General features: G+C 39.3%; 1 protein-coding gene across 1 annotated transcript; it reads right to left on the bottom strand.

The window, feature by feature from the left end:
* Window positions 1–1,337: 1,337 nt before the first annotated feature.
* SYAP1 (synapse associated protein 1) lies at window positions 1,338–24,685 on the bottom strand. The gene is made up of 9 exons (XM_005151467.3): window positions 24,375–24,685; window positions 15,113–15,231; window positions 14,141–14,207; window positions 12,411–12,484; window positions 11,881–12,020; window positions 10,021–10,166; window positions 5,275–5,333; window positions 4,161–4,308; window positions 1,338–2,586 (listed from the first exon to the last, which is right to left on the bottom strand). The coding sequence occupies exons 1-9, from the start codon at window positions 24,583–24,585 to the stop codon at window positions 2,459–2,461; spliced, it is 1,092 nt and encodes a 363-aa protein (XP_005151524.1). The 5' UTR covers window positions 24,586–24,685; the 3' UTR covers window positions 1,338–2,458.
* Between the last annotated feature and the right edge of the window lie 10 nt (window positions 24,686–24,695).

Genomic DNA, 24,695 nt, shown 5'->3' with positions numbered 1-24,695 from the left:
ATTCACCATGAACATGAAGAGGTCTACCTGGGTTCATCTCATGTGACAATTGTAATGCAGACACTTTTCCTCTTACCATGCACAGTAAAAACTGCAAGGCACTCTTAGCACTAACCTAAATGGAAGGCATGGGCCAGCCATGAAAACTGCAGGAGTACGTAGCCCTTACTTTAGCTTTCCAGGTTAAAACCAGATACGCAGATTTGAAAGTATTAATACAATTTTGGTAAGACTTTAAACATTGGAGCTCAAGTTAGACTCAGCTTTGCTATGTTATTGTCTTTTTAAAGGCAAATTTAAATAGGGGGTTGTTTGCTTTTTCTGTGGTTGGTTGGTTGTGGGTTTTTTTGTTTTTCTGTTTTTTTTTTCTTTCTTTGTTTGCATACTTGCTTTTCACAAGACTTGGAAAACAAAGGTTTTACATGTAGGCAAAGCCAACATTTATGAGAGATGGAGTTTGAGATCTATAACCATATATATGCTATGCTCACCTGAAAAGAAAGGCAAAGCTTGATATACAGACCCCATGTAGATAATCCTGTCATGTATCTGAATTTACTAGCAGTTATCAGGCTGGTTTTTAAGGAAGCAGACATTTGGAGCAATTATTTTGAGCTTTTAGTCATCCAGAGAAGACTGGCCACTATAAGAATAGAACTCCCCATCTTTTTAGAACGTGTTGTGTCAAACTGTACATAGACAGATCCTAACGTCTCCAGTTTAAATATGTAAGCTGTTGTATTTGTCAAGTGTAAACATTAAGCTTTGAATAGTCTGATTTTTATGAGTGTAACAGATTCAACTTTTGCAGCCTTTAATAATCCCAAATATTAAAAGCTCCTAAAGTACTTATTTAGCATGACTTGCATCTGTTAACTAAAAGTGAAAAACACTGTAAAAAACACAACTTGTGCTCAAGATAATTTGTAGTTGAGAAAGTGAATGGTAATAAAGAAGCTAATTGGAGAAGCAAAATGGATGCAGGTTTAAATAAATTAATCTCCATAATGAGAAATACAGGAGGGCTTTCCATTCAAGTTACCAAGAAAGACAATTTTAAATAGTTGTTTTTTACAGCAACAGCAGTTAAACATACTTAGTGCTTTTCAGTTCCCATGGGATGAATATTGACTGTATAGTTACAGCTGAGGCTGAATAATTTCAGCCTCTTTACTAAAAGATTCCTGTACAATTTTTCATTAAGATGGAGTTTACTGTATGTAACATACCTATATAGTTCAGTTGGGCTTAACGGCTCCTACATACTTAATTTTATTCACTTTTCCTTCATATTTGGAATTGCATTAATATTTTGTCACATAAGTTTATGAAACAGATGACAAATAGAACATAATATTTTAATTTATACACAAAGATACTGACTTCATGGTAAAGCTACAGGAAACATCCAGATGTCTAAGAAGAATCAAGAAGTCTTTTAAAGAAAACTTTTCTATTTAAATACGATGTCTTATACATGGTGACAAAAGCGTATTTTTGAAACCTGTCCAAATCTCAAGTATGTTTGTCTCTCGCTCTGCCCTTGTCCAAGAAAATGAGCCAATTTTATATATATCTACAGTATTTAATAAAGATGCCCAAACCAGTCACATTTTTTACAGAAATGTTTCAGCACTTAAAGAGAAACAATTTGTTCTCACTCAGACAGCAAAATTAAATGGAAACATAACAATCTTGTGAAGAAAGAATGCATTAAACCGTATCTCTCTGTGGGGAAAGGCAGCATCTTAATATTCCTATTTAACAAAAACAACAGCTTAATTCAAGCAGTTAAAAAAATTTGTTCTTATTTAAATGCTTAAATGTTTGCCAGTTAATCATATCTGGTTCATAATTAATCAGTACTTCTTTTGGAGTCTGATTTAGTATTTTGTTTAACAAAGTATCAGAAGTTATTCAATAGGATTTTCTATAAACTCTTTGGCTACATACACTAAGGAAGTTAAATACACATGAAAACTACAAGCTACAAGTACCTTAAAAATAGTACACATTTACAGATTATACAGGGATCAGAGTGCACAGTTAAGGAAAGAGTTATTATCAAGGTCTAAGTTACTTACAACATCCATTTTTACATCCAAAACTGAAGGCTGCAGACAAAAAGTTTGAGATTCTTAGGTTTAGAAATCTCTTTGCAGAGCTTCTTGACCACCTAAGATGGCCACAAACTAAACTGCCACTTCATGTAATGTTATCGCTTTTAATTATGACATATAACCTGCTATGTCTGTCTCTTTTTTTTTTTTCTTTTGAAGAATGTAGTTCAGAAACTGCTCATAAAGAACAGAAATACTGGTTGTATTCCCATATGGAATTATAACAATTTTAGATTCCTTTATGTCTTTTGAAGATATTTCATAAGCAAAATATGAAAGCAGAAATCCACATCAGTCCTCAGAAAAAGCTTAGCGTTGTGGTGATTTTGTGAAAACGCTCAATTTTCTTCTTGCAGCATTTCTTCTATTTCTTTATCCCAGTTTTCATCACGCTTTTCTGATTCTGTTACCACCTCATACTCCTGAAGCTCTTGTTGCAATTCCTTTTCCCAGTCAGCAGTTTCTTCTAGAAAAGATATATAATGTGTAAGAATTAACTTGATAATATAGCATGTAGCTTATTTACATAAAAGTAGATGAATTTGCACTCAATGTCTTTCATATTCCCTAAGCTTTATGAACAATTCTCCTTAAAACCTAGAGAAACTTCAAGACCAGACATTTCACCACCTTACTGACCACAAAGAGGAATTAATTACTATACCAAGTCTGTATTCCTACATGTGTACTATAAGATACAAAAAGCAAATAGGTGGCTTAGTTGAAACAGGCGTCCCTTGGCAATCTCATTTCCTACAGTCTTTCAGTTTAATGCCAACCAAATCTCCTTTTGTACTTTTAAATCCCCAGCAAAACCTTAATGAAGTTCATAAATTTGTTGGATATACTCTTATGGAGTTAAACAAAACAAAACCAAAACCTCAAACCCAAGATCAAATACTATGGATAATTTAGAAAAGGCAGCAGGTATTCTTTTTGCTGACATTTGTAGCTAGGCAGGCTCATTTAATCAGTGTTAAGGGTAATCATATTTCATACTTCAGGGCAAAAAAATGAGTCAGAAAGCATTCCTGTGTTGTTAATCTGTTTTAATTAGCTCTACCTATCATATGCAAGAGTATGGGGGAGGAGATGGGTGTTTGATGTGTTACATGTTGGTTAGTACTTCAGCCTAGATATGAAGGTACGTAATTCAATTCCATAGTCCAAGTCGCTATGGCCAGCTAAGATTTTTCCAACATGCTGCACATTAATGACTTCTTGAAACACTTCCATCAAAAAGCTAGATGCAAAGAACTGATACTACTTATTAGGATTCTTCAAGCTTGGCTACATATTGGAAAAAACCCTCACAACTTCAGAAAACAAGGATTCAGCAACATGAAAACCATATTTTATGATGAATCCTGAAAATTATATTATGATAAGCATCCACACATACATGTCTTCACAGTAAGCTGTTCATTGCGTATGGACAGAGCCACATTATCACAGATTGGTTTTATGATTTTTATACTGATATTAGTTCTTCTGAATTACTTTAAGTAAAAGGCCCATTTCTTCTCATCATTCTCAAAGCTATTTCTTAAATTTTAACTTTTCCAAATGTGTGAAAAACATTTTACAGCAGAGGCATCTGAAAGCTCACAGTCTGGTGCAAATACTGCCTTTTTAGCTGGTGTAACAAGAAGAAAACATTGCCTGACTTTCGAATACTGTACTTTACCTCCAGGATGTCAATTAAAGAAAGAAAAATTTGTACACATGAAGAGCTATGAAAGAGAAGTCAGGGAAAGGAGGAGGTAGACAGAAAAAAAGACATTCTACTGTCAATTTCATAAAAGAGCCACTTTAAGAAGGTTCCTTGGATATAAATTCCTCACAACTAGCATTTTGTATAAGACATGGTTCAACTGTGGTGAGAATTAGCATTAATTTCTGCAATACATTGCAGGTCATTTCACTCACTTTGAAACGGGGTAAAAAAATCTACTTTCCTAAATTGAATTAAATTATTTATTACATCAACCTATCTCAGAATTTCTGCATTTAAGAAACAGAACGTAATAATAGCTTTACCTTCTACTACTGAAGTTTCTTCTTTCTTTTTGTCTAGCACCAGTTGTTCCATTTCTTTTTTCAGGTCTTCCTGATTCAGATTACAGGCATCAAAGGCATCACTTACAAATTCTGATACACCTGGACTTGTGGAAATCTCTTCATCGTCCTGCAGTAAAACACTTTTGTATAAGCTTATGCAAAAAGGGGGGGAAATGCTACCAATGCATACTTCCATTTATGTGACTGTCTTTTAGATAGTTAGCAAAAGAAGCAAACCAACTGCATTACTTAAAAAAAAAGTAGCCCACAAAGAAAAATAGTTGCAAAAGTATTTTTGTACAAAGAGAGATGTTAGATAGTTGTACTGAAAATTATCTGCTTTTCATCCTAGGTCCCTTCTGCATTCTACTAACTTTAATTCTGTTTCTGTAATCTTCAGGAACAATAATAAAACAGTACCTACAACTAAATTTTGACTACAATTTAGTACAGTTCTCTAAACACAAGTAAGATTGAGAGAATTGTTCTTTGTACATCTTTCTAGATTAATTTAGTTCACTGCATATTACTTGCAAATGAACTCACAGCTCTGCTTCTGCCAAGAGTGTTTGCTGGCACTGATTTTACAATTCAGAAATGAACAAGGGTCATTATGTATGTAGTTTAAAGGTTTTTAAAGTATCAAGGAAAACTCTTCTTGCCATTACAATGAAGTAATGTTGCTATTACATTGTATAGTTTAGATTTCCTATACTTAAGCCTGACAACTGCTGAAGAGTTGGACAGAACATGGATCATGACTGTATTTTTATGAAGGCATTCCTCATGTCTAAATACAGTGCAAATCTACTCAAAATATTTTGGAAATATCACTCTACAGAGTGAAAACATGTCTTATTATAATGTGCAGGATACTACTGAAAGTATTGCTTAGATAAACTACTGTTTCCTCTTTAGAAAAGGAGTTTAAAGTGTATGCACTAGAAATTAGTATCACAGCAGAACAGCAGCAGGTTAGGACTGTCAGATATTATATTACTGTGGCTTCATAGCACAACTTGCTCAAACTCCGTTACCTATAAGTAACAGTTTCACATACTAAATAGCAGAGAAAATATAACAGCATCTTTACCTCTTGAGATTTTATTTGAGGTTTTATTGCAACAGGTGGTGTTTTTGGCCGTACTGTTTCTAGTAAGGGGGAAAAAAATAAGGTAGATTACATTTAAATATTTAAAGATCTAATTTAATCTGCATACCTATTAAATGTACAAGACAATATTTTTCTTTTTTAAGGAATCCTTGTGGTTAAATGCTGAATTCAGCCATAGATAAAACATTTGCAACAACAAAATGGAGGAGAAAACATTTTCTATTCTTAATTAAGGCAAATTTAGCAAACCGTTTCTCCTCATTATGACTCTAAAGTTAAATCACAGAAACCCCCTGCCCCTCAAAACCACCTAGAGAACTAGGTAAATAGAACAGCTGTGAATCTCAAAGAATGCCTTCTTTCAGTTAGAACACTTAAAGATTGCATCACATGTCACAAGATCTTCAAAGTTACAAACATGTAGACCTGGCTGGGTACTACCACTGACATGAGCACTAGTTAGCTCTTTGGTATACCAGACTACACCTGTATGCAGACCCCTAAATGCACACAAGAAGAGCGTTCCTCAGCCTCACCTTCTTTCACCCAGTCAAAGAAGTCACCAAAAAAGCCCCACAAAACCTAGAAGTGGATCCCCGTTTTCTAAGAAAATTCACTGTGCATTCTGTATATAATAGCATGGTGCTAGGAAGACAATGATTCTTTACAAGCAAAGACAGATCTTTTTCTTGGCAGGTAAAGGAACACCCAAGCTTTTTCTTCATGCAACTAGCAGGGTCGAGGAGTCACAATAAAGAGCCAGGTGGCTGCAAGAACAATTAGCATACAGGGAAGTTTGTGGTAGTGATGGAATGCTTGCTTAGCAGTTCTATTTGTTTAAACATGCAACGCTGCTCTGAGCTTGCAGCTCTGCTTACTGCAATGTGCCCAGGTGGACCCTTCCTGCTTACTCAGCAATTTCTGAAGGGGGCATTATTTTTGTTTAGGTTTTATTTTTAGAATTAAGCTCAGTTCTAATGAAAATAACTCCTTAATTGGTAGCTGTCATTGCTTATACAGCTCATCTATTTAATGCCCACTGTTGTTTTATCCTCTCTTCCTTCTCTTTGTCTTCCCAGTCTTCAGAGGACCTGTTACTGCACCCAGCTCCACAAAGAGACTCCAGCACTCCTAGTTCAAGGAGGCTGTAGAACATGGTACTCTTTGCTGTTCAGCACCAAATGCTCAAAGCACCATGCAAGAGAGGTGCTTCAATCTCCATCTGCTGTTCTCATGCAAAGGTGGCACCGCAGCTCTGCGCTGGGCCATGGACCAAGCTGATATGACTAACATACCATTAGTCCTGTGCTGGATCTACCCGCCTGGCATCATCTCCTCCACTGCTGATGTGCTCTCTGCCCCTGATGTAACTCCACTGCCAAATAAATAGTTACTAATACTGGAGAAAGACTAAAACTTCACATTTTGTTATAGATCTTACATAGTCTCTACACTAAGATCCATATGTCCCTTCTTCTTTCCTTTCACATCAACCATACTAATTTTACTTCGTGAAAACAGCAGGTAAGGAGGCGACAGATAAAAATAGAAGGCAATTAATTCTGTTTTATAGACAGTCAGCTTTAAGAAGGAACTCGTAACATTATGAAGAGTTACCAACAGGCAATTACTTGTTAACCTCCAGTTAGGAAACTGAACCTTCAAAAAGGTTCTTTAAATCAAAAATAACACTGATGATTCAGAGCTTCCCAAGTCTATGCAATTTTCATATCAAACAAAATGCGCATTTACTACAGTCTGGTAAATGTCTCTCTGCCATTACAGTAAGTCTAGCTGCATATCCTGTACTGGTCTTCTGAAATTTATATCATCTGCAAGAGGTCAAAAGGTCATGCTGTTTTTTTTTTATTTAGATGAAGGTATGATTTGTGTTCAGTCACAATGGTAATTTTACTATTATCCAGCAACTTTATCTTTGACTGGCAATTTCCAAAGGTTTAGCTGACTCAAAGACAACAGTTTTGTTGTTCAATAGGGTCAGTTGCCATCTCTTCTGTAGAGTTGAGCCACTTCAAGTAAAGCAGCTAGTTTAGCAAATGTGAGCACTGTGCTGTTCAAAGACAAACAAACAAAAAAAGTCAAACAAACCAACCCCTCACAAATAAACCAAACAAAAAAAAAGAGAGAAAAAAGATTATGCTGCTTTAGGAACTTACAGTTTAAGACTGCCCATTTAATTACATATTTAGCTTACATAAAGGAATCCCTCAGCACTGTGACTAATGATAGAGTAACTATGATTTGATCTGCCAGTCAGCCACAACAGTGGCAGCTTGCTTTTCTTTTCCAAAATTGGTTTATTGAAGCAATGATATGCAGAAACAGAAATAAAATAAAAAGCTCAGTGGAAAGGGGAAGCAAACTAATAACAAACGGGCTTCAGTATTATAAACAGCAGTCAAGAAAGTATCTTCTGGCAGAATTTGTGTTTCTAATCTTTCCAAATTCAACCTTTTCCTCTATACAAAGGACTAAATGAAAGGAAACGACACTCAAAAACCTATCGTGAGGCACTACAGAAACCAAAGGAGACAACAGTCACTACTTTTAATAGTCTATAATATAATCCTATCAGTTGGTGTAATTAAAAAACCCAGAGGAAATAATAATAAAAAAAGATTAAAAAAAAACCCAAACAAGCAAAGAAATACAAGAACGAAAGAAAATTTGATAAATGCATTTAGATGCCATTTAGGTGCAAAAGTTTATGAAATTATGACAATTCTAGCAATTTGTTGAATTGATACCACCTGTATAGGGTAAGAATGAACACAATTTGCTTACAGAAAATGGCAAGAATGGGAGCTGAATATGGTGGGAGTGTACAAGTGACATGACCAGGGAAGTAGAAAATGAGCCCAAATACAGTCTGCACTGAGAAGTAAAGACAAAAGCTTTCTGTTATGATTAAAGAGTTAGTGTAGGACATTTAAGGGTAGCTCTTTTACATGAGGGATAAAAATTAAGTCTCAGCTTCCATAACTGATTAGTTGTTTCTCCACATGTATCAGATTTTCTCTATCACTCTTCTGTTTCTATGGTGAGAAAAAGAACATACTTACAAAACTATGAGAACAAGTAAGAAAAATCACTATCATGTAATTCTCACTTTTTTAAAAACCTGCACATATTTTAAAGGTACAGAAGAAAAACCCCGAACACAAGTCCTGTACTGCTTTGCTTAAAGCAGTCTTTTGAAGTACAATAAGCAGAAGAATTACATCATTATACTAAATGCCTAAGTCATTTTGGGCTGTCTGTATGCTGTCTTTCTCAACTTTCTCAGGGAGGGAAGCCTGCTCCCAACAGCACGCTGCTGTGTGCTGGCAACAATTACTCTCTTCAAAGGCTAGCATCCTCTCAAGTGCACATGGGCATGTGGTCACTTGCCAGACATTCACCTAGATCACTGTGTTCCATGTAATGTGATCATGAGGTCATGTTTTTTTAAGCTTACAAAGGCTGAAATAGCATGAGTAGTGTTTCTGTGATTGACAGCATGCTGCTCAACATGGGGACATGTTGCCATGTTTGACTGTATAAAGCCTATTGGGACAGCAGACAATTGTCTTGGATAAAAGAAGTCAGCACTGGTGCTTCTTAGTCTGCAGTAGATTTTGGAGTAATCTGTCCTGCCACCATTGCTTGGAATATTACTTTTTTCGTTCTAGATAGGGATCTTGCCTCAAGAAGAAAAACACCAATATGAAAAGACATATTTGAAAGGGGGACAAAAATGAAATGAATAGTGATCAGTTTGCTGTCAAGTCACACCAGCAGTGTCAACAGGACTTAAGCATTAACTATTTCATGGATGATGACAAATTTTTGATGTAGGGGATATGAGAATCTGTTCCAAGATGCAGCAAAGACTTTCTCCTTCTGCCTAATGCCTACCCAACTTGCCAAGATCCTTCAGGTGTGTAACCAGGGGTGGTGAGCATACCTAGCTTAAGCCAAGATTTAATAAGCTACTAGTTTCTTTTTGTGTCTTTGCCAAGAACTGCTTTCTACTCTTTAAGCTGCATATACTCTTGCTTGCAGAATTTGTTTACATGCAGATAAGATGCCAAGTGGTTCTTAAGAGGGTCAGTAAAAATCATCTGTATAAACTGATAAATATAACTGAAGACACATTGAAGTGGATTTTCCATCTCAAGGTTGAATCCCAAGTAGCCTCCTGGTCTCTATCTTCCTCCACTTCTATAATACACTGTGGAACTTTCTACATCCTGCAATCATCTCTGCCTCCACCACCACACTAATTCTATCCCTGTATCACTCATTAATTTCTGTTTGGCCTGAGGTCTAAGCAAAAGCTAAGAGCAAACCAATTGCCAGGTGGCTAGGTTGTCTAGTACCTGTTGTCTTACTAGGTGAACTCAAGTTACCTCCTTCTACTTTTTGACAAGTAAAAAAAAAACACACCAGAGACCACGAGGGGTCTTGAGCTGCTACAAGCCATGTACAAAATTTTATCTCTTGAGATTTCCACTCTTCTGACAAAGTTGGCTGAAATTGCAAAATGGTTTAAAACCACTAGGAGCCTCCTCTTCTCCAGTCTGGACAAACACACTGAGTATGACAAGGGAAGCCTCAGTTTAGTAAGAAACCCAGAATAAAAATTCAATGTCACCTGATGCACACCGTCAGTATGCCTGATGCTAACTGAACGAGCTGTCCTAAAACAAATCCTTTCCATACCTTTCAGTGGACTATCCTCTTCCCTGCCTTTGTTCTCTTCTTTTCCTGCTGCTTGCTGTTGAGCTGCAAGTGCAGTGAGTTGTGCAGACTGTTTGATTAGAGACACCCTGTAGAAATAATTTCTCCAGAACACCTCCTCCTTTACGCTAGAGAGAATAAACAAATTTTTGTTACTACATTTGGAAATATGGATCCTTTTAACATCTAGCAATGAAATAAAATTAAATTTGCAGAGAGACAAAGTAGACATAGGTGCCATTTAAGTAAAAACTTTAAAAAGAAGTTTGTAATATTGACATGGTTTAAAAAAAGAGAAAATCTATCACTGTAGAAGTTCTTGATCTCTTACAAGACAGTTACAATTGATTTAAACATAATAATGTTATGACTTTAGAAAAGCTTAACAGCATGCTGCAATACATAATCTGGAAAAACAGAATAGCATAGTATCCCTCTTGTCAAAGTATGTGGGGAGTGAAGTTACCTTCCTGCCAATTCAGGCAAACAGTGACTATTGAAACTATGAACAGACAAAAAAACCCTGTTAAGCAATGTAGGCAAGGACAGCATGACCAGAGGCTGAAGACACAGCATCAGAGACAGATATGTTGAAGAACTAGAATATTTAGGACTGACAGTAGCAAATAACAGCAGGGAAGGGGGTAAATAAAATGAGAAGCTGGGAAGCTTTATACCAAAGGAGGAGACTTAAGACAGAAAACTTCATGAAGATGATGTTTTCTTTCCTGTTTCCATTCTTTGACAAGGAGACTAATGTCAGAAACTCTTACTTAACAAGAATGTTGACCTGTGAAACAAACTTCAGCAGCAGCATTTGGAACTGGACCAGGAAGGAGAACAGCACTTGAAAAAAGCTGGGATCAAAAAGACATAGTGGAACAGGCCATAACTGCTGGGACAAAGGCTTATGGATCTTTTAGTTAGGTTCGCTAGAAGGACAGCAGTTGCAACACACAGCTTTTCGCATTGCCTATTCAAAAACAGTTTTTCTTACTTGCGTTGTTACTGTTTTGTGATGAATTCTTTTACCATTTCTCCAGGGGCCCTCTGACTCTCTCTAATAACCTTTTTGGGGTGTCAGTTACACCAACAGATCTAAGCACTTTTGTTGCTGCATTTACCATGGTTTTGGGAAAAAGATTTTCAGTTAATTTAGCACACTGAATACAGAAAAAAATTAAGGCTTCTCCTATTTGTAAGTCAACAGGTCCTTATTAGTTTGAATGCCTAATGGATCTACTTTTGTTCTTTCCTCCAACTACTAAACTTGCAATGCATGTGCAATATTTCATGCATTTTAAATTAGATCTAAAATACAGAGGAAGTACATAAAGAATTGAAGGAAGTGAAAATAACAAGGAGTAATTTATGAATAATACAGACACATCAGAAGCACAAAGATACATAGTCGTAAGGGCTGGAGCACCTCTCTGAAGACAGGCTGAGACAGCTGGGTTGTTCAGCTGGAGAAGACACCAGGGAGACCTTAGAGCAGCCTTCCAGTAACTAAAGAGTAAAGTAAGAACAACAAACCTGGAGGGACTTTTTACAAGGGCATGTAGCGATAGGATAAGGAGGAATGACTTTAAACTGAACATAGGTCAATCTAGATTAGATATTAGGAAGAAGATCTTTACTGTGAGGGTGGTGAGGGACTGCACAGAGAAGCTCCATCCCTGGAAGTGTCCAAGGCCAGGCTGGATGAGGCTTTGAGCAACTTAGTCTAGTGGAAGGTGTCCTTGCCTATGCCAGGGGGGTTGGAACTAGATGATCTTTAATGTCCCCTCCAACCACAACGCTTGCATCTTTCTATGGTAGTAACCAGCAGAAATTACTTACTGTTTGGGAACGAGATCAAACCTCATCCTATTGAGAAGTTCATCTTCTTGTAACATCACCATTGCAACAGGGTACATTTGATCAAAGTCAAAATTAAACTGCACACCTGCCGGAGGATCCCGCAGAAAATTTCGTTTATCCTTTGAAGAATATATATATGGTCATTAACTGATATCAGAAAAAGAATATCTTATTTCACACACAAGACCAGCAACGAAATTCCAGTTCCCACATAATTTTATCATACCACAAAGCTATGAAGTTTTTGTTATGGGTTTTATTACTGACCCCAGTAATACTGGGGATCTTCTTTGGCTCAGGTTGATCCTGAAAGAACTGTTCAGGCTTGCATGATCAGTGCAGTGACAGACCCATTAAAAAAGGACATTGAAAGTACATAATCTAATGGCAGCCAATAAATAAATAAATAAATAAATAAATAAATAAATAAATAAATAAAATTAAAAGGGAGGAAGTTTTAACCTCTCCATTAGGAAAACTTTAAATTTTACAGGAAATTAAATACTCACTGCTGATAAGGCCAGTATTTGTTGCTGAATTGTCTCTTCTTCATTGCTGTCTACCCAGGGAGGTACTGCTGCTTCTGTTATTGAAAGAAAGAAAATAATTGCATATGTATTACTTGAACAAAACTCGCCTTAAAGTAACATATAACATAACAAAAAATAAGCCATAATTTCATTTTCCAAAACTAAGCACATGGGACATGAGAGAAACTCTAGGAATGAATTTTTGCTTATCAGAGGTAAACCAGCTAACTAACTAAATATATAAATAATTGCCAATTTCTGTTATTGCAAAACTGTGTGATTTTCTTTGCAATGTGCATCACCTAACTTGGTACCTCTTAGTTACTGAAGTAGTGCTGTAAAACTGGTTAATCTGCCTGCAAACAGAAATATCTAGATTCACTTTAAACGTGTTAACTTTGTCTAAACTAAGTTTTAAAAGTAATTTGCTATTGTATTAATTTTCTAACATCCAGAAGACACCAATTCCTTAATGGTGGAGAAAATAAGTTCTAAATTTGTTATATATTACAACACATTATACACTGAATAAGCATACTTGAGGTCAGCTGATTTATATGTTTACACAGATACTTCCAAAATAGTTCTATAGGCTATATACAGAGGAAAAGAAACTATTGTAGATCTACAGAAATCTACTAATCTCTTCACTGTCAATGCAAATTCAGCCTACAGAGACATTATGACGCATCTGTAACAGTTAATTCTTATGCACTTTAACTAGTAGGGCTTATTTGGCTATCCATCTGACATCAGCAAGATCTTTCACGCACATGGAGTCCCATCTGACGTTAATGCTTCTTTCAGTAAGCCATCTATTAGTCCTTCTTTTGCCAATCTAGCTATTTATTTTCATAAAACTTTCAGAAATATATTAACAGATGACAAAGTTTACTAACAGAGACAAAAAGACAGAAATACAGACAAGTGCAATCACATAAACAAGCCTGCAGGAAGAAATACAGCTAAAATATTAATTGTGGACAGTATGCAAAAATTTTAGAACAATCCATTTAAAACCAGCTCATTTTCAAGATTAACAGTAGAGCCACTCATTACTCAAACTGCAAGAAATCGCTGCATCCATATAGCATGTTAAAGGAGATAAAAGCCAATGATGAAATGCAACAAAAAAATAAGTGTGCCTATTTTAAAGTTTCAAATAGATCCACTGCAGTTAATAGTACATGGGTGGATAACTTAAAGGGTTTAGATCACAGATAATTATAAAGCAAATGATTTATGGGAATGTAAAAAAGCAATTACGCCTTTATTGTAAGCAGAGCAACACCTACAGCAAAACAATTAAATACAATAGTGCAAACCCTAACCCATGTTTTTAATTTCATTATGAAAATGTGATGATTGCTAAAGCTCAAAAGAGAAATAATCAGCATGCCTGTTTTCAATAAACACACAGGCTTAAGATTCAAAACAACAATAAGAAATCAGCTTTGCTAGCACAGTGATCTTTGAGTTAATTTCAGAAAGCTGAATTTGGTTAAAAAAGGAAATCTAAACCAACTAGATAATGTAACACTAACCTCACTTAAAAATGTCATCTTCCTATTCCATAACATACTTTAAGTTCTGCCTTAGTGTGTTTCATTAAACAGAGTTTTGATAGATTAGGTTTAGATATAGCTTAATTATCCAGCTTCCAGCAAATTTTAGCTTATGCAATGTTTATGCAAAAAATCATACATTACCTGATTTTTTTGTTTGCTGCTCTTGGACAAATTTTTTCTGTTCCTTCTGAAAATCTCCAATAATTGTCTGAAATAAAAATTATGGAACCACAATTAAAAAAAAAACAAACACTCCTTTTGTTTCATGTTCACTCAAAAAGTGCTTTCAAATACACTGCAGGATCATGTTCTTATATCCCTGGTGGCCCTTTTTATAAACTAATTAAAAGTGTTCTGCATAAATCATACATTCCCCCCTTTACAGAAACGTTTGATTTTGCCTTTAAAAGTTTAAACTATTGCGTATGCTTTCAAAATTATATTTAGATTTTTATCAAGTTCAGGGGACCAAAAAAATAAGGTTGGAAAATTCTAGCTGATAATTTGAACATTAGCATACTATGCCTTACCGTATCAAATACAGACAACACAGACTGTTTAAAGATACTCTTTGCCTTACAATAAAATTTAGGAGTTGCTCAAGAAATATATTCACTGCAATAAATCAGATTTGTAAAATTGTTAAGTATTATTTAAAGAATGTCTGCTTGGCTGACGTAATTTCTCCAATTCTGTTGAGAAGTTTTCATCAAAAATTTATGTTCAGAAACACCCTGTATTGAATTTGGAATTAAAAATGGAAGAATTATCTCAGAAGTCAGCATGCCAAAATCTAGTAACAGTGCAAATGTTCTGTAGTTGAAAGCAGAGGCAAAGAAACAATGAAGCTAGAAATGAATACTTAAACAATTCACAAAATGCAAAATTTTATACAGTGAGGGCTGTGGCTTAACAAGTTGCCAAAAAGCACACAAATCTCTAAGCCTGATAAATTGCTATAATTATTTTTTTTCCTTCAACAACACAGCATTTCAGTTTAAGATTAATATCAGTGAGAGATGCCTTAAAGAAATATTATCACATGCCAGATGTGCCATGTTATAACAACAGTAAGAAAATATATCTTAGATCAAATGTCTAGAAATAAAATACCTTATCAATGATACTATCGATTTTTCCTTCTTCTACAGACTTCTTTATTGTCTGTGCTGTTTCAGCAACGGATTCAGATATCTTTTTTGTAGCGGCAGTGGCAAAATTGAAGAGGTAACCTTTCAAAATAAGAAAGGGAAAGATGTGACAAAAAAGATCATTTTACATCCAGTTCTCTTACTAGATTTTCCTTTCTCTAATCATTTTGACACTTACTTGAAAGCTGCTTTCAAATCATTTAATACCACTTCTGACCTCCAAAGAACTCCTAAAATCCTATTTATCCTCTCTTAGTTCATATTCTTTAGTGATGATGATCAAACTGCATGTTTGATCACAACTTTTTGTAAATCAAACTTTTACACATGAATCTTGTTTACCAAATAGTCCTTGAAATACTGCTTTCCAATGAACGTTCTGAAGCAAAAGAAAGTGTCTTTTCTAATTTCTTACAAGTACTTCAGAGACATTAAGCAGGAAAGTAACTTTAACAACAGTATTAAAACAGGGTGGTGATTTTGGCCTTTTTTAAGAAAATCAACATACACAATAAAGTCTCCTGGAGTAAGACATCAGATGCATGAAACATTTCAGTCAAGTAAAATTTGAGATTCCTTCAAAAGTCTTAAGATAGAAATTTATTCCTGTTGTTTACCCTTTTTCTATTTCACATTGTCTTCTTTTTAGTCTCCTTGAGAGGCACTATCGCCCTGTTGGCTTACTTCTGAATACATTCAGCACCAGAACAACAGTAACAAGTATTTCCAAAGACTAACCAGCATTCTTTGTATTAGCAGTGCTGAAGTAAAGAAAGGTGGCAGGGAGAGAATAATGTGGCATAGATAGTTACAAGCAGCAAGGCGTATACTACAAACCTTCAGAAACATTAAATACCAGCTTATTGACAATGGATTTTAAAATTACATTGGTATTATTTCCTCAGGCAATGATGCTGTCACAAGCACTTTATTACATTCGAACAGTTGTATTATGACTTATATCACAGTTACAGTGTATACAATGATAAAATATTGGTAAGTGCCACTGTAAATATAGTAATTGCAGATGGATCTAGATATAGATTGGAGCATTGGGTAATCATCAACAGCATGAATTTTAACAAGCTGAAATGCTGGATTCTGCACCTGGAACAGAGTAATACCAGACACAAGCATAAATGGGGAGAGCCTGGAAAGGACCCCTGCAGAAAAGGACCTGGGAGTGCTGGTTGACAGCTGGCTTAATCTGAGTCAACAGTGTGCCCTGGCAGCCATGAGGGCAAACTGCATCTGGGGAGCTTCACACAGTATAAGTAGCTGGCCAAGAGAGCTGACTGTCCTGATGTATTCATCCTGATGTACTCAAGATGTGTAGTCTCACCTCGATTACTGGGTGCAGTTCTGGGCCCCACAACTTAAGAAGGATATGAAGATCCCTGAATGTGTTCAGAGGAGGGCAAGAAAGCTAGTGTAAGAGCTCGAAGGAATGTCCTGTGAGGAATGTCTGAAGACTCTGGGGTTGTCTAGTTTTGAGAAAAGGAGGCTGAGAGGTGACCTCTGATTGCTCCCTATAGCTTCCTGAGGATTGGAAGCAGAAAGATCTGCTGATCTCTTCTCCCTGGTATCCAGGGGTTGGACACTTGAGAATGGCTCAAAGCTGCACCAGGGAGGTTTAGACTGGACATCAGGAAGCATTTCTTTGCTGAGGGTGAAGAAACCCTGGAACAGACTTCCTAGGGAGGTGGTCAATGCCCCAAGCCTGTCAAGTGCTTAAGAGGCATCTGGACAATGCCCTTAATAGCACACTTTAACTTTTGGTAAGCCCTGAATTAGTCAGGTAGTTGGACTATATGTGGAAGAGAGCTAGATGAAAGGAACCATCTAGGTCCATTACAACAGAAACAGTCTATTCTATTCAAATTCTATGGTTAGAAGAAGTAATAGTAGATCTAAACTGCATAGTAACTATCAAAAATATTTGCGGCATTGATAAAAATGAAAAGCATGTGAGATGGTAAGAATGTTTTAGTTATTCCTGAAATTTTACTTTGACCTTTATACAGGAGACTTTAGAAAACCCCCAGTATTTCTGTTTCGAACAAAACCTACCAACTTCCTTCTCAAGACCTCACAAAGATTCCACTTTCCTTATGAGTTAGAAATGTAAGAAATAATTCTGAAATGCAAAAAAAAAAGAGTTATTTTAAAATGCAGCTGTTAGCCACAGGTAGAATGAATTACTTCAGAGCATTCATGTCACCTTTTGTAAACCTGACTGTTCTTTCTGGCATATAAAATACTCTCTCATGATGATATCACCTCTGATATAAATACTGAAATATGCAGAGGTCTAGCCAGCCCTTAAGCAAGTTATTTTTATATGTAATTTCTAGTTATAAGGCACAGAAAGGTGGCAACCAAACTTCCTTTAAGTACTTCCTAGCATCTTGAGTTGCTGAGGTGAGTAGCTTGAGAGAGGACACCTGCAACACCGGAGTGGAGCGGGGGGAGATCAGCGTCCAGGAGCCTCACCTCAGAGCGACAAGAGCCACCAAGGAGGGAGCCTCAAGTCCTCGACAGGACTTGCCCAGGAACCAGCAGCTCAGCTCACATGAGGAGCTGACTTACCCGGGGTGGAGCCAGGACTGGCACCAACTGTGAGTAGCGAGGGAGCGCGGCGACCAGGAGCGCGGCAAACAGAGCGGGTCGAGGCAGTTTGCGCGGCAGTTCGCACGGGCAGGAGAGCGGGATGTTGAGCACTCGCTGTATGACCAGGGTCCGGTCTGGGAGCTCTGCCCTGGCTGCCCTGGTGGTGGCCAGCGTAGGCACCCAGACAGAGCCAGTAAGCGGGGAGGTTGCGGTGCAGAGCTTGGAGTGTAGAGAGTGCCTGCACTGGTCTTGTGAGGGAAAGGTGCAGAATGGGCAGGGCTGCGCTCACTGCTCCCTGGTGGAGGTCATCCTGCAGCAGGGGCTGATCTACGGGATGTTGTCAGTAAGCTGCAAGATGTCAGGGAAGCTGAGAGGAAGCAGGACTGCTTGCTCCAGGCTCAAACAGCACAGGGGCCTCAAGATTCCCCTCTAACTCATGGAGGAAAGAAGGAGGCTGTTGATCAGGGAAGCTGGGAATTAGTAACAAAAAAAAAAACAACCAAAGGAGGAAGAGAGCAATTAAAAGCAAGGGGCTTCCTCCTAAATCTGCTGTACCCACCCAGAACCGCTTTGCTGTCCTGCAGGGGTCTAATGAGGAAATGCACTTCCATCACAAACAGCCAGCTAGTGCACTGGTACAGAAGATCTCTACTGGTGCCGCCAGGAAAAAGCGGCGGGTTGTAGTAGTAGGGGACTCTGCCTTGAAAGGGACAGAAGCGCTCATCTGTTGCCCTGACCCGGTCGCAAGGGAGGTGTGTTGCCTACCTGGGGCACGGATCAGGGATGTTGCGGAGAGGCTGCCTGCTCTAGTAAGTCCCACGGACTATTACCCACTTCTAGTGATACATGTGGGTGCTAGGGATATAGATAGTAGTAGCCTGAGGAGTATAAAGAAGGACTACAGAGCTCTGGGAGAGGTGGTCAGGGGTTCTGGAGCTCAGACAGTCCTTTTGACAATTCTCCAAGACACAGGGGAGGACCTTCCAAAGACAAGGAGGATTGGACAGGTTAATAAATGGTTAAAAGGGTGGTGTCATAGTCAAAGGTTTGGGTGTCTTGAACATGGGGCCCAAATTTGTAGGCCAGGTCTACTGGGGGCTTGTAGAACTGCTGTGATAAAGAAAGGGAAGAGTGGCTTTGCTGGGAGGCTTGCCAGACTTGTCAAGGATGCTTTAAATTAGATATGCTGGGGGAGGGGGGCATCATTCCATCCCAACACACCCAGTCAGTTGCCAGCACCTATAATAAATACTCTGAGCAATGTAGTGATATCCTAGCTGCTCCAGCCAATGAGCCAGCTTCATTTGGAGCTCAGATCAGATGCCTCTATACAAATGCCCATAGCATGGGGAATAAACAGGAGGATTTAGAGATGTGGGCACATCTACGGGGCTATGATATAATAGACATCACAGAAACATGGTGGGATGCCTCCTTTGGCTGGAGTGTTGGAATTGAAGGTTACAGGCTTTTTAGAAAAGACAGGCCCGGTAGGAGGGGAGGGGGAGTTGTCCTTTATGTTAGGGATAGGCTGGAGAGTATGGAACTCTGTCTGGGGACAGGTGATCAGTTAACAGAAAGTTTGTGGGTCAGGGTTAAGGGGAAAGCGGTGATGGGACACATTACTGTGGGGATATGTTACAGACCGCCTGATCAAGAGGAACCTGTGGATGAAGAACTCTACAGACAAATAGGAAAAGCCTCAAACTTGCAGGCCCTTGTTCTCATGGGGAACTTCAACTACCCTGACATCTGTTGGAGTGACGGTATGGCCCTCCACAAGCAATCCAGGAGCTTTCTTGATTGTGTGGAAGACAACTTCCTTCTGTAAGCAATAGAGGAGGTGACAAGGAGAGGTGCCCTGCTTGACCTCGTGCTCACCAACAGGGAAGGGCTCGTTGGAAATGTGACTCTCCAGGGAAGTCTTGGATGCAGTGATCACGAGATGGTCGAATTCGAGGTCCTCAGGACAGTGAGAAGAGCGTGCAGTAAGCTCACTGCCCTGGACTTCAAGAGAGCAGACTCTGGACTCTTCAGGAACCTGCTTAGCAAGGTTCCATGGGATATAGCCCTAGAGGGCAGGGGGGCCCAAGACTCTTGGTTAATATTCAAGGATCACCTGCTACAAGCTCAGGAGTGTTGCATCCCGACTAGAAGGAAGTGCAGCAGGAGGGCCAGGAGACCTCCTTGGATGGATAAGGAGCGGCTGAGGAAAATTCACAGGAAAAAAGAGGCTTATAAAAGGTGGAAGCAAGGACAGGTGGCCTGGGAGGAATACAGGGATGTTGCCCGGGTAGTTAGGGACCAAGTTAGGAAAGCTAAGGCCCAATTGGAACTAAACTTGGTTAGGGATGTTAAAGATAACAGGAATGGATTTTATAGGTATGTAGTGGCTAGAAAACAAGAGTAGGGACAATGTAGGCCCCCTCCGGAAGCTTTCGGGAGAACTGGCTACACAGGATTTGGAGAAGGCTGAGGTTCTGAATGGCTTCTTTGCCACGGTCTTCACTGGCAAAGGCTCTGACCACACCACCCAAGTCCTGGAAGGTGGATGTAGGGACTGTGAAAACCTAGACCTTGGGCCCACTGTACGAGAGGATCTGGTTCGAGACCATCTTAAGAACCTGAATGTACACAAGTCCATGGGACCTGATAAAATCCATTTGCGGATCCTGAAGGAGCTGGTGAATGAAGTTGCAAAGCCACTGGCCATCATATTTGAAAAATCATGGCAGTCAGGTGAAGTTCCCAACGACTGGAAAAAGGGAAATATAACCTCCATTTTCAAGAAGGGGGAAATGGATGACACAGAGAATTACAGACCAGACAGTCTCACCTCTGTGCCTGGCAAAATCTTGGAGCGGATTCTCCTGGGAGGCATGCTAGGGCACATGAAAAACAACAAGGTGCTTGGTGACAGCAGCATGACTTCACTAGGGGAAATCCTGCCTGAAACAATTTGGTGGCCTTCTACGACAGGGCTACAAAAGTGATGGACAGGGGTGGAGCCGTTGACGTCATCTACCTGGATTTGTGCAAAGCATTCGACACTGTCCCACATGACATCCCTGTCTCTAAATTGGAGAGACATCAATTTGATAGGTGGACCACTCAGTGGATAAAGAACTGGCTGGATGGTCACACTCAAAGATGGTCAACGGTTCAATGTCTGGCTGGAGAGGAGTAACGAGTGGTGTCCCTCAGGGATTGGTGTTGGGACTGGTCTTGTTTAATATCTTTGTCACTGACATGGACAATGGGATCGAGTGTGCCCTTAGCAAGTTTGCCGATGACACCAAGCTGTGTGGTTTGGTTGATACACTGAAGGGAAGGAATGCCATCCAGAGGGACCTTGACACACTTGTGAGGTGGGCTGATGCCAACCTCATGAAGTTTAACCATGCCAAGTGTAAGGTCCTACACATGGGTCGGAACAATCCCAGGCACAGCTACAGGCTGGGCAAAAACGAAATTCAGGGCAGCCCTGCAGAGAAGGACTTGGGGGTGTTAGTCAATGAGAAAATGAACATGAGCCAGCAGTGTGCGCTCACAGCCCAGAAAGCCAACTGTATCCTGGGCTGCATCAAAAGGAGCATGACCAGCAGGTCAAAGGAGGTGATCCTGCCCCTCTACTCTGCTCTTGTGAGACCTCACTTGGAGTACTGTGTGCAGTTCTGGTGTCCTCAACATAAAAAGGACATGGAGCTGTTGGAACAAGTCCAGAGGAGGGCCACGAGGATGATCAGAGGACTGGAGCACCTCCTGTATGAAGACAGGCTGAGAAGGTTGGGGCTGTTCAGCCTGGAGAAGAGAAGGCTGCATGGAGACCTCATAGCAGCCTTCCAATATCTGAAGGGGGCCTACAGGGATGCTGGTGAGGGACTATTCATTAGCGACTGTAGTGATAGGACAAGGGGTAACGGGTTCAAATTTAAACAGGGGAAGTTTAAATTGGATATAAGGAAGAAGTTCTTTACTGTAAGGGTGGTGAGGTGCTGGAATAGGTTGCCCAGGGAGATTGTGAATGCTCCATCCCTGGCAGTGTTCAAGGCCAGGTTGGATGAAGCCTTGGGTGATATGGTTTAGTGTGTCCCTGCCCATGGCAGGGGGGTTGGAACTAGATGATCTTAAGGTCCTTTCCAACCCTAACTATTCTATGATTCCATGATCTTTCATACCCATTATCAGGCTTTACAACCCATCACATGCTTCATGTTGTAAAAATATCCGTCTATCTTCTGCACTTTAGATATAGACACGTTCTATATAGATGCATGCTATTCTCCTTACAACAGCAGAGGAAGCAGCAGTCTACTGATTTGTTTCCTTCCTACCAGCTTCCTACCTTGCTTGTTTTTGGCATCCCTGTAAACTCTCATATGCAATTGTTTTAGGTGCAAAAGGTGCTGAAGCACTTGCTCTCCATCAGTGTTTTGATATTGTTCGGCAAAGTAGTTTTGGCCAGTCCTGGAACCAGTCGGAAAAACAAAATGCTTTTTATTTCCATTAAGGGCAAATTTTCTTCTGAAGTACTTAAAAACCTCAGTAAGAGTTGGTACTTCACCTTAGAAAAATAGAATTAGCAGTAAGCAACACTTCCACTTTCAAGTGACCAAGAAACTTTCCCTCCCTCTTACAATTCTATGCCCATATTAAGAACATGTATCTAGCAATATATCTAGTACTAGTTCACACTGACAAAATCTCCTAACCTTTGTGAGGATGCAATAATGGGGGGAGGAGAGGAAATGGTACATAAGGCTTCAGTTTTACCAGTAGAATTCTTTATGTGCTGGGGGAACCTCTCCACACAGCTGCACTGGTTGTTAGTCACGCAGATATTTCTGGAGTTATTGTGTTAAAACAATGACGTGCAAATCTTTATGAAAAAGCCTTTTCACCACAATCTTCTCTAGTGTCACAGATAATGAATCACTAAACCAAATTCTCACTTCCAGAGCAAATTATGGTCTGGACCTTTCTATGTGTAACAGTCAATACTTACTTTTCCTCTGAAATGCAAAGCCTTTTCTCCATCCTGAACACTGACTACCAGATTAGGATTGCTTTACAATACCAAGACAAGTATTTGACCAAACTACACACATAAAATGCTGCAGCTTGGACAGCCCAAGGCAAAGCACAGTGAAGAATCATATCAGACTAACCTTTCAGATGAGCCTGATCTAGCATTTCAGAGTACCAGTAAAAAAAAAAAAAAAAGACACTCTAGCAAGGACCATGAATCTGTACTTTGGATTAATTTTATCTAAAAATCTACCATAGTAAAGCAGAATTCTTACCTATAGCAAACTATAGCCTTGCCTCATTACAGACAAATTCAATAAAATCAAAACCCATTCCTTTCCTATAAAAAGAAAAATATCACAGAAATCTCACACCAATTTGTGAGGTACATTGTATGTGTGTGACTTCTCCCAATAGGAAATGTTAATTTAGTAACAATTCTGAAAAAAATGATAACTGAAAGGAACATTTGCAGTCATTTACTTGGGTCATATTTTAAACACTGAAGGGTTTTGTTTTGTTTGTTTGTTTAATGTGTTTTGCTTTGCAGTGAGGCAACATTCCTTACCAGTGCACAGAATTGTGTGCAATAAAATATTTCTCATTGCCAGTAAGTACTAAAACAAATCCTTCAAATACAGAAAAATGATGAAATTAGAACTGTATCACTTCCAAATTTCCAGCTTCATCAATCACATTGTATTGTTTCATAACTGTGATAGAGACTACAAAGCTGCATGAAAAACTCCATGTTGTAAAATACACAGTAGTTATGCATGCCACAGACTGCACTTATCAGACGTGATTTTAAAGGAGCTGAACAACAAATATATGTAAAAAGAAAAAAAAAAGGATATCAAACAATGACTTTTAAAACTTTCCACAAAGATAGCTTTCCATACTACCTGACCTGAATTATTTTTTATACCTTAAAAGATATGCTTCAAGGATATTTAAAAAATAAAACCCAATGTCTCTAGGTCCCTTCATATACTTGTGTTCTCTGCTTTGCATCACTGTACAAGCTACACTGGAGTTGCTGCCATTTAGATGAAAAGCAATTTTTCTTTTCGTTTGTCGAATTGAGAATAAACATGCTTAACTCATCTGAAAACCTATCTGTAATTGTTTAGCTCAGCTTAAGCTTTGGTGTAAATGCCAGTAGTGCTTAAGCTTTGGTGTAAATGCCAGTAGTACTAGTAAATTCTCTTCTAACTTGTAAGCATACATAAATCCGGCCTACCTTCCATCCTCCAATTGCAATACTACTCTCACCACACTGCAGGACCTTACTGTTGAGAATACATGGCTTTCTTAAAACTAAACCCACAGCAGCATCTCCCGCATGAAGACGCCTGGGCGCGACACCGCTCTCCCAACAAGTGGGACTATTCTTTCACTCAAGCTTTCTCTTTGGATAAAGCCCCCCCGGCAGCGACACGTGTGTGAGGAGAAGGAGCTCCACTTCTCACCGCTGCAGTCCCGGGGACTCCCTCCCCCTCGCGGGGCGCGGGCTTGTCCCGGAGCCAGCGGTGCTGAGCCGCCTCCCCCCTGCGCTCCCCAGCGTACGAGGATGGGACACTCACTGCCTAGCCCCTTAGCCTGGCTGAGGAGCGCCTCCGAGTCCGGCTGTTCCGAGTTCTGCACGGCTGCCTCCTTATCGACCACCACCACCTTCTCCTCCTCCTCTACTTCTTCTTCCTCCTCCTCCGCGGAGCTACTCCTCTTCTCAGCTGGTAGCAGCTTCTCCTCGCCTGCCCGCTCCAGCCCCAACCAACTGCCCAGGCCCCGCAACATGGCTGAGGAGCGTCAGCCGCACCGGCCCGTTAACGGGCACTCGAAGCTCCAAGGGGCGACCAGTTTCGAATGCGGAAGCGCAGGAGGCTAACTTCTTCCGCATGCGCCAC

Source organism: Melopsittacus undulatus, chromosome 2 (genome assembly GCF_012275295.1).
Source record: "Melopsittacus undulatus isolate bMelUnd1 chromosome 2, bMelUnd1.mat.Z, whole genome shotgun sequence".
Classification (NCBI taxonomy): Eukaryota; Metazoa; Chordata; class Aves; order Psittaciformes; family Psittaculidae; genus Melopsittacus; species Melopsittacus undulatus.
This window is presented reverse-complemented; position numbering and strand designations above follow the sequence as displayed.